The sequence below is a fragment of the Mastomys coucha genome, unplaced genomic scaffold, assembly GCF_008632895.1.
Source record: "Mastomys coucha isolate ucsf_1 unplaced genomic scaffold, UCSF_Mcou_1 pScaffold1, whole genome shotgun sequence".
Lineage (NCBI taxonomy): Eukaryota > Metazoa > Chordata > Mammalia > Rodentia > Muridae > Mastomys > Mastomys coucha.
In genome coordinates, this window is record NW_022196891.1 from 69612925 (window position 1) to 69623852 (window position 10928).

Below are 10928 nucleotides of genomic sequence, written 5' to 3' on the forward strand. Positions count from 1 at the left end.
ATATATATATATATATATATATATATGCTTAACTCTTAGTTGAATACACTATAAATAATTACAGGTGTGTTACTGATTGTAATTTATAATTGCAAGATCACTAAATAGACATTAGATTGGTAGAACATGAAAATATTCATATACATTAAACGTCTAAAATTCCTTGAACCATTACTTCCTTCTTAAACAGTTTAAAGCAGCTAAGCTAACGTCATTTTAGCGTCACTTTAGTAAGCTAAGAAAATAAGGAACACAAATTTAGGCTAGAACCAACAGGAGGAAATGAGGGCTCTCATATTTTTCAGCGTTGCAGAGACCACAGACCGTGACTGTTTTGATCTCACAAATACTAAACCAGAGGAAAGAGGCTGAGCTTTTCACACCTGTCCCTTTTGATTGCTGGTGGGGTGGCTGGGCTTTAAAGAAAACGAAGCATGAGCATAAGGTTGAAGAGAATCAGGTTGGCAAACCCAGAAAAGGGCTGGAGAGAAGAAATGAAGGTCCAGGCAAAGGAGGAACTTATGTTATGGGAACGAAAGACAAGAAGGATTTACAGGGCGGGGGACAGAGGGGAAATCGGAACCAGGAGGGCAATGCCTCCACTAGCGATGGGCCGTTCCGGACGGTTCCTCTTAAAGACCAGAGCTCCGGGGTGGGGTGACCTCACCTGCCAGTACCACGGAAAAAGACAGAAGAAGAAGAAGATCCCGACTTCCTGGGTCAGGCCCAGAGCCGCCCCTAGTCGTAGCCATCTTGTCTCTCCGCTGGGCGGAAGCCTCGGGTCCCTGCCAGTCTCGTAGCCGCCTCTCTAGGCTTCCGCCGGCCTCGTCTCTGTGGCCCAAGCGCTCCAAAGAGCGGAAGTTCTCGTCTGAGGCGCTTCCGGGAGCCGCGACCTGGGGTAGCTGACGTGGAAGCCTTGGGAGTGCCACCGGGAGCGGCGGGACCCGCTAACCTGACCTGGGAGCCGGAGGCCTGAAGGATGCTAACCAAATTCGAGACCAAGAGCGCGCGGGTCAAAGGTAGTGAAGAAGAAGAAGAGGGGAACAACGGAAGTTGGATGTTGGGGGGCGGGGGGATGCTGTCACCCAGGGAGAGAGAACGGGAGGACTCGCTGGCCGAATGGGGCCTTCTGGAAGAACCCAGAGGAAATAACCGAGGGAGGCGGGTTAGGGTTGGTGGGGTCTCTGCAGTCCGCGCTGCTTAGTGTGGCCCGGGACTTTGGTTTACTCGTGTCATGGTTCGTTTCTGCATTGTAGGAGATCCCTTAGGCCCGCTTCCCACTCCCCACGCGTTCCATCCACCTCTTCTGGGAGTGTGTGTGTTCCAACCCTTTCTGTTCTTAAGGCCTTGTGACTTGTGTGCCTTTTTTGATGACCGTGTTGTATGGAGTACTTCTGGGGTTACTGTAGCTTCTTGGGGGCCGGTCACCGGCTACTCCAGAAGCCTGTCTGATCTTTTCAGTGTCCAGTGCTGGACTTCTTCCTTTTTCTTTTTCTTTTTTCCTATTTGGAGTTAGAGAATGGAGGCCTACTGCCCCCGTCAAGTCCCGAGACTGGTAAGATTGTCCGATGAAATACAAGATGCTTTGTGTTAGATACCAGATAAACAGTTAAATTTTTGGTAATAGATCTTGAAAGGCAAAGGCCTGAGGTCACACTCTTTCAAAATGTTGATATTAGAAAAATTAAGTCTATGGAAATCTGATAAAAATATATCTGGAATATTTCATGATATGCATTATAGTGAAGTGGTGTAGAATTTGTTGATTGGAGTCCATCAGCCTTGCTCAGGAATTCTGAAACATCTACTAACAAGCTGTGTTAGGTGGCTTATTTACTATCTCTAAATCTCTGTGTTCTTTAAAAATAAAGATAATTAACATTTTCTTATAAAGAGAATTAAAATGAGAATGTATATTAAATGTGTTTATAATAGTGCCTGGCCAGACTTAGTAACTCAAAAACTGGAGGCTATTTAATGTGAGGCTATAGTCTGAACAGTTTCTAAGTGTCATGGGAAATTTGATCATAAAGGGTACCATTAAGGATTCTCAGTGCCACCAGGGTTACATAAAGAGACCCTGTCTCAATGACAAAAAAAAGGGAGAAGAGAAAAGCGTTATCTCTGGTGCCAGTCATGGTGGCTTTAGTCCTAGCACTCAGGAGCCAGAGGCAGGTGGATCACTGTGAGTTGGAGGCCAGCCTGGTCTACATATAGAGCACCAGGCCAATCAAAGCTACACACTGAGATCCTGTTCTAAAACAAAGGTCCCAGGGCTGGAGAGTTGGCTCAATTAACAAGATTTACTGTTCTTGTAGAGGGCCTGAGTTTGATTCCCCGTTCAGCAGCTCATATCCACCTGTAATAACAGCTCCGGGTGACCTGACCCCTCTTCTGGGCTCTGTAGGCACCCGAACTCATGTGTGCATGTACTTAATAAAAAGAACAAACAAAAACCGGTTTCTGGTATTTGAGTAGTTGAAATGAGTCTTCCATTTTTCTATGAGCTCTTTTCAGATTTCTTCTTGGGCACAAGAAAAGGGTAGGGGAAAGCCATATTTGGGAGTTCATTGAGAGTGCTGAATTAGTTAAGAGGGCATGCTGTCTATACAGAGCTTGGTTCCCATCACTCATGACATGTGGCTCACAACTGCCTGTAACTTCAGCTCCACAGGAAGGTGTTAACAGTATATCATAAAAATAAAAGAAACATCATGCAAAATCGTGCATTAGAGTATATTCATGTGCTTTTACAACTAAGGAATAGCTACCAGAGTTGGATGTTGTGGCTCAACACCTGTATCTCAGCACATGGGAGACTAAGGCAAAGAGGGTTGCTGCAAAGTCTGAAACCAGCCTAGACTACAAAGTGAGGCCATGTTGTAAAAAGCCCAAACATTCCTGGTGTGGTGGCACAGAGGCCAGCCTGCATTAAACTGCTAGGACTACACAGAGAAACCTTAGCTCTGAAAAAAACTTGAAAAAAATTACCAAAACATTAAATGTACATGTTCTAAACCAGTAAGATGGCTCAGTGGGTAAAGGTGCCCGTCACCAAGGCTTGATTCCCCATGACCACATGGTGGAATGAGAAAGCTGATTCTCATATATGTGTGCCATGGCATTTAGACACAAACATACATACACACCACAGATAAATGTGACACAAAAAAAATTTTTAAAGATTTATTTTATTTATTTTATGTGTATGAGTACACTGTAGCTGTACAGATGGCCGTGAGCCATCTTGTGTGTGGCTGCTGTTGATCTCAGGACCTTTGCCGGTCCAGCTCACTCCAGCGTAATTTACTGCAGCTGTCTTCAAACGCACCAGAAGAGAGCATGCAATCTCATTATGGGTAGTTGTGAGCCACCATGTGGTTGCTGGGATCTGAACTCAGGACCTTCGGTAGAGTGGTCAGTCCTCTTACCCGCTGAGCCATCTCGCCAGCCCCAACACAATTTTTTTTTTTTTTTTTTTTTTTTTTTTTTTTTTTTGGTTTTTCGAGACAGGGTTTCTCTGTATAGCCCTGGCTGTCCTGGAACTCACTCTGTAGACCAGGCTGGTCTCGAACTCAGAAATCCGCCTGCCTCCGCCTCCCAAGTGCTGAGATTAAAGGCGTGCGCCACCACCGCCCGGCCCAACATAAAATTTTTAATGTACATGTTCTGTCTTGTAGCCATTTTAATTCAAAGCATTATTAAAGCAATTGGTTAAGATTATCTGTAGAAGTATCTTCAGTAGACTTTTTTGTTGGTTGGTTTTTGAGACAGGGTTTTTCTATGTAGCCCTGGCTTGCCTGGAACTTACTGTGTAGATCATACCTGCCTCTCCCTCCCAAGGAAATGAGGGTGTGTGCTACCACCACCTGCCTTCAGTAGATCTTTTTTATAGCCAGAAACTAAAGGTGAAATTTAAATGTTTCCTAAGAGTAAGGGGTTGTTGTTGTTGGTTGTCTTGTTTTTTAAAGACAATATCTCACTATATAGCACATTTTAACCATCTTTGTTGCCCCAAATGCTGAGCTCTGTTCCTCATTTGGAATATTTGGCCTCAAACTCAGTGTCTGTTTCAGCCTCCCAGGTGCAGCATTACAGGTGTGAGGTACCATGCCCGACTTGTGTGTGCGTGCACACGTGCTGGTGATCATACGCAGAACTAGACAAGCCAGCCTTCTCCATTGAAGTCAATGTCCATCTCCAAAACAGCCTACAATGTGATAGACTAGGGAGGTGGCTCAGTGGTTAGTGCTCACCACCAAGCCTGATGCCCTGAGTGTAGACCCCGGGGCCCATGTGGTAGAAGGAGGGAATTGACACCTGTAAGTTGTCCTCAGACCCGCATACATGCATTGTGACTCGTGTGTGCCCACGTGAAAACTCGTCGTGCACACATAGTAAATAAGTGTCATTAAAAATTTTAAGTGTAGTGCTGTTGTTCCTTATAGCTGTAAAAAAGAATGAGTTTCAGTTAAATGAAGTGTAAAAAGGTTTTTGTCATATACTTATGTGAGAAAGGGGTAAAATTACATGTTCGTAAAATAAGAGGGGATGTGTGTCTGTGTAGCTTCACTTCAGACTGTTAGCAGCTCGCTCTTCTAGTGTTTCCTTCTGCCATTCTGATGGAGTAACGAGGACCGATTTATTTTCCTGCCTTAAATTGCTAAACATCTAAACAAAACTATAGTGGTTTCAGACATTGGTTGGTAAAAAGTACTGGAAATTACTTCTCCAGAGAAGGAAAATAAACAAGATGAATCCTGTGTTTATTTAGGTTAGTGCTTAGAGAGAGATTCCAGGCTGCAGTCAAGGAATGGGGAAGAACCCTGTAGTCCAGCTGAGGAACAGGGCCCAGCATTTGGGGCAACAAAGATGGTTAAAATGTGCTTAGAAAATCCTGGAAAAGGGAGAGTGTTGGGGGTCTGTATGGGTTCCATGAGCCTTTGTCAGAGTATTGATGGGTACCTGCATGTGAGAAAAAAATCCAAAATTTAGGAGGTAAAAAGACATCAAAAGGTAGTTGTGGGCTGGAGAGATGGCTCGGTGGTTAGGAACACCTGCTGTTCTTGTACAGGACCCAGGGTCAGTTCTCAGCACCCACATGGTGGCTCATAACCACTTGTAATTCCATTTCCAAAGAATCTGACACACTCTTCTGTCTTCTGTAGACACCAGGCATGCATGTGGGTACATACAGGCAAAATATGCATATACATAAAAATTATGTTTAAAAAACTTCAGAGGTAGTTATGGTAGTTGTGCATACCTATAATCCTAGGACTGGGAGGCTAAGGTGGGAAGATTGTGATTTTGAGGCCAGCCTAGACATAGAGTGAGGTCTGTCTTTTCTTAAAAGAAAAATTAATAATTGAGGGCTAGAGAGATGGCTAGTGGTTAAGAGCATTTGCTATTCTTCCAGAGGTCCCAAATTCAGTTTCCAGAACTCATGCCAGGTGGCTCACAACCACCTGTAACTCCAGTTCCAGGGTATTCAACACCTCTGACCTTCATAGATACCTGCACTCATGTGTACAAACCTGTACATAGGCACACACCTGCACATAGTTAAAAAATAATTTTAAAAAATCTTAATAATTTTTAAATAAAAAAATAAAAAGAGAAAGCAATTATCCCTGGAGTTCACACAAGGCTGGAAATAGTCTATTCTTCTATAAGAAAAACAGATTTCTTGACATTATTGAGCATCCTATAGAGACCCTCTGGTAGGTCTTCCCTTAGCATTGGTTCTAAGTTAGACCTAGACTATGCTGGTAGCCGTAGATCCACAGTGACAAAACCAAGTTATATCTGTTGATTCCAGCTAAGTTGCACCTCAGAACAAAGCCTAGCAATAATTAACAAAATACCTGACAAAACATTTACTGTATTTGGTGTCCAATAAGAAGCCATTTCTCAGCCACCTGGTGATGCTGTGCACCTTTAATCCCAGTACTGGGAAAGGCAGAGGCAAGCAGATCTCTGTGAGTTCAAGGCCAGTGTGGTCTACAGAGCAAATTCCAGGACAGCCAGGGCTCCACAGAAATGCATCTTTAAAAATTAGGGGAAAGTTATTCAGCGTGTTGAAGGGATAGATAAATAGCCTCTGGTTAAACCTAATTGTTCCTTGTTTGTTATACATGACAAAAGAGGATATCAGGAGCCTTACCTCATTGCATAACTTTCTGCTTTTCCCTTCCCTAGGCCTTAGTTTTCATCCTAAAAGACCCTGGATCCTGACCAGTTTACACAATGGGGTCATCCAGTTATGGGACTATCGGATGTGCACCCTCATTGACAAATTTGATGAACATGATGGTAAGTTAATTTCTAGGGAAAAATTAAAAGAGGTGGCTCAATTGTGAAAAGTGCTAACTGTTCTATTCAGAAGATGTGAGTGCACTTTCCTGAACTCAAGTAAATATCTATATCCAGAGCTCACAATCACTTGGAACTGTAGCTCAAGGCATGTGATGCTCTCTTTTGGCCTCCACTGACACTTGAACACATGTGCACATGTACATATACAAAATAAAAGCGAATTTTTTTCTAAAGGACAAGTATTTATCATTCTCCAAATAAGAATCCTCGTTTGATAAGGATTCCCCTAAAAGTAAAGAATGAGGAAGTCAAAGGGGGTAGAAACAAACAGACAAAAACTACAAATAAGAGTTTTACTAGGGCCAGGTTTGGGTGGCACACACCTTTAATTCCAGCATTCAGGAGGCAGAGGCAGGCAAATCTCTTGAATTTGAAGCCAGCCTGGTCTACAGGGTAAGTTCCAGGATAGCCAGGGCTACACAGAGAAACCTTGTCTCAAAAAAAAAAAAGGAGGAGGAGGAGGACGACTAAGAAGAAGACGACAACGAAGAACAAGAAGAAGAAAAAATCGTATTAGATGAGTGCACCTATAGAGGCCTGCAAGGAAGAGAACTTCTAAAAGGCAAAAATATTTAGAAGGCTGTGGTGTGAGGCCATTTTTGCTAGCTAGGAGTGACATCTCTGAAACCAAAGACAGCACACAGCTATTCTTTTAATTGAAGGTTTTTATGCCTGAGATGAAACTGAATTCTACTTGGGCAAGAGATGTGCTTATGTGTATAAAGCAAAAAACAGTGCAGTGACTCCTGGAGGTAAACCAAACAAAGCCAGAGTGACTGGGAAAAGTAACTCCAGCCCAAGAAACAGAGGCATGATTCACACTAAATTCTGAAGCAACCTTCCTGCCAAGGCCATTGGACACAGAATTTGTCCAATGGGTGATGCTGTACCCATCCTGGATTTAAACTAAAGAAAATTAAATATATAAAGTGGATTTGTGCTTTTGTTTAAAGAAAAAAACAAAACCATAGTAGGAACTGGTGAGGTGGCTCACGATAAAGCAATGCTGCCAAGCCTGAATACCTTAGTTCCATCCCCAGGACCCACATGGAAGATGGAGAGAATTGACTGCAGCTTGTCTTCTGACCACATGTGCACGCAATCACATACACACAAATAAATCATTTTTAAAACGCCTTTGACAAAGACATTAGAGGATAATTTTCTTTACCAGACATTGCCTGTCTTCTTCCCTAGGTCCAGTGCGTGGCATTGACTTCCATAAGCAGCAGCCACTGTTCGTCTCTGGAGGCGATGACTATAAGATTAAGGTACAGAGGATCTGTCATGGCTGGGAGTAATAAATACAATGTGGTGGTAAGGTGTGAGAATTATGGGAAGAACTGAAAGACAGGAGAATTCACGTGTACAAACTTAGACTTCTAACATTATCCAGAGCACGTACCCAGCAAATGCTTACTGAATACTTATTGTATATCAGAAACACTGTGTGGGAATTGAAAGACAAATACAAAATGATTTCTGTTCTCAAGGAGACTTTAATACAAGGGATAAATGTACACTCACATAATATGTGTAGTTTGGTGAATGATATAATAATACTCAAAATAAGAAAGAGCAGTCCAGGTACAGAGCGAGCCATGGCGTAGCTGATGTGTTTGAGAAACTCCGTTTGGTTTAGAGAGTTAAGATCTGGAGAAGGTGGGTCGGGGAACAGAAGCTAGAGAGGGATGAGATCATGAGCGTGTGTGTGCAGTGCTCACAAGTTCGCTGATTGTTGCACAGACATTGATCCAGTACTTGGCCTTAAATATAGAAGTGGTATAAGATTTACATGGAGTTTATTTTGTTTGGTTGTTTTTTTATTGTTTGTTTGGCAAAGGATTTCTCTGTATAGCCTTGGCTGTCCCAGAACTTGCTATAGACCAGGCTGGCCTCAAATTCATAGAGGTTCCCCCTGCCTCTGCCTCCCAAGTGCTAGGATTATGTAACCGCCAGTGGCTACATGTACGAAAGTGACCTGGCCTGCAGGTCACGTTATTCAGGGGAACGAGGAGGGTCACAACCTGTGAATAAAGAATGGGCAAGAGAGACGACAGGACTCAAGGAAGCATTGCTTGTCAAGAGCCGTTTACTTAGTGCAGCCGAGCATATTTAAAGCAAAGATCTTGGAGGGGAGGGGGAGAGGAAGGAGGGAGATGGAGGGTTACAAAATCTTCTGGGGTTGAGCTCCGGTGTGACAGGTGAGGAGGGGGTGGATGACAGGTGGAGAGGGGGTGGATTTCCATGAATGTTCTTTTCCCAGGGCCAAGCCGGATCCTTGTGATTGTCAGGCAGGATGTTAATCTCCGGGTTCTCAATTAGCTGGGGCAGGATATTTATCTCAGGGCTCTCATGGTTCCCAACACGAAAGGGTTTTCTGGAATGGGGTCAAGGCCCTGAATAATTTTGGGGTACCGGAACTGCAGGAAGGGTTCATAAAAATTAGACTAACACATAGTGTGTTTTCAGTCTGCATCTTTCATCCAATTCTCTTTTGTTACAAGCAAAACATGTAGAATAGGTAAGGCAAAACCCCTCCCCCAAGTTTATCAGCAACTTGGCCCAATCGGCAACTTTTTCTTTAGTCTCTGGAGGTGGTACTTCTAGCGTAACTGGAACTTGGAGAGAGGCGTGGCAATTAGCAGGAGGTGGGCAGAGAGGCATGGTTATCTGTGGCAGGCAGGGTCTGAAGCATCAGCCCTCAGTTGTAGGAGGGTCACAGGATTAAAGTTATGTGCCACCACCACCACTACCTGGTCACCTGGCAGATTTTTTTTTTAAGTTACTCAGATGGTAACAAAGAAAGTATTGGATGAGTTGGGAAGGACTAGAGGTGTAGATATCCATGAGGAAATTATCTTATAAATGCGTTGGCAAGTGAGCAGAGCCTGAACTTGGGCAATACCATCTGAGTAGAGAGGATAGCTTAAACAAGAGTGGGTACTTGTGATGAGTGCTGGAGGGATAGGAAGAAAAGTGGATGAGACACATTTCCCCTCAGTGCTGGGGAGCTGATCGTAGGGCCTTGTGTGTCCGTTGAGTACTCTACCACTGAGTTAGATCCTCAGCCCTCAGAGGATGTCAGTAACTTGGAAAGACAAAGCTGGAGTAGGTACAGTTTTCTGGAGTATGGGGGAATGGATAATTCCATACTGGCTCTGATGTGCTTGAGGTACCTAAGAGACTCACTGAAGATGTTTGGGATTTGTCAGTAAAAGAGGGAGCTAGAGTCTTAGTGTAGAAGATGCTGCACAGGGAACAGTTTGAATATCGGGCAAATGATCATCTTAAGAGAGAGAGGCAACTTTCCCTTGAGGAGCCCATGCCCACACATGGGTATGTCTTCATTCTGGGACTTCTCTTTGAGAAGCCTATGTTCATGTTCTTAGGAGTGTCTTCCTTCCTTCTGAGCACCTCTCTTTCTCTTAACTCGTGTGTTTAAGTCTGCAGTAAGATACCTTTATTAAACACCAACTCTAAAGGGGAAAAGAAGTATTGGTAAGGGCTGGCGAGATGACTCAGCGGGTAAGAGCACTGACTGCTCTTCCGAAGGTCCTGAGTTCGGATCCCAGCAACCACATGGTGGCTCACAACCACCTGCAATGAGGTCTGATGCCCTCTTCTGGTGTGTCTGAAGACAGCTACAGTGTATTATGCTGGAGCAAGTGGTGCCAGAGCGAGCAGGGTTGGAGCTCACGGCCATCTGTACAGCTACAGTGTACTCATACACATAAAAATAAATATAAAAATAAATAAATTTAAAAAAATAGAAAATGTCTTTAAAAAAAAGAAGTATTGGTATAGGAAAGAGTAATTTTATAGTTTGGAGATAAACCAAGGAAAAGCAAGCCTTCTAGGATGCCAAGGAGGAAGGAAACTTGGGAAAGATAACGTGGTCAGAATGAGATCCAAGCTAAGAGGAAACCTTTAGCTGGCCAAGTTAGGAGCTCATTAAGAATCCTAGCACCTTACTCTCAGGTGAGATATTAAATAGGACGGAGGCAGTTCTGTGAAGACTGACTGTAATAAAGGTAAAAGACAGTACAGCAGCGGACTTGTAAAAACAGATGATGGACAGGGCTGAGGGTATAGCTCATTTAAATGGAATTCTTATCAAGTGTTCATGAAGTTTGGCAGCATGTAAAACTGGGTATGTATACCTGTAGTTCTCAGTGCTCAGGAGGACTAGCAATTCAATGTCACTGTTGGCTACATAGCAAGTGCGAAGACCACCTGGGCTATGTGAAACCCCTGTCTCAAACAAGCAAACAAAAAGAAACCTGATAAGCCTTTCAGTAGCCCAAGGCATTTACATCCTCTTTTGTTGAATTTCTGTCTTTGCAGGTTTGGAATTACAAACTTCGGCGCTGCCTGTTCACATTGCTTGGGCACTTGGATTATATCCGTACAACATTTTTTCACCATGTAAGTAGCTGTTGACCTTCATTATGCAGTGTTGTCATTTCTCCATAGTAATACATATGCCTTACCTGACATACTTACTGACCAACCTCCCTCCCTCCCTGCCTTTTTTTTTTTTTTTTTTT

At 43.5% G+C, this 10928-nt stretch overlaps 2 protein-coding genes across 3 annotated transcripts in view; one reads left to right on the top strand and one right to left on the bottom strand.

The window, feature by feature from the left end:
• Nucleotides 1-813, bottom strand: part of Ncstn (nicastrin) — a 15363-nt gene extending 14550 nt beyond the window's left edge. The window contains exon 1 of one of the 2 annotated variants that reach the window (XR_004123527.1): nt 668-777. Coding sequence is in view for 1 of the 2 variants with exons in the window: in XM_031389889.1 (XP_031245749.1) it covers nt 668-752 (85 nt within the window). In the remaining variant the exon portion in view is untranslated. Of the gene's footprint in view, nt 1-667 lie in introns of both variants that reach the window. The other variant, XM_031389889.1, reaches the window with a different exon arrangement.
• Nucleotides 601-10928, top strand: part of Copa (COPI coat complex subunit alpha) — a 44921-nt gene continuing 34593 nt past the window's right edge. The window contains exons 1-4 of the mRNA XM_031389878.1: nt 601-1019; nt 6202-6315; nt 7576-7649; nt 10726-10806. Coding sequence (XP_031245738.1) covers nt 980-1019; nt 6202-6315; nt 7576-7649; nt 10726-10806 — 309 coding nt within the window. The 5' untranslated portion in view covers nt 601-979. The remainder of the gene's footprint in view (nt 1020-6201; nt 6316-7575; nt 7650-10725; nt 10807-10928) is intronic.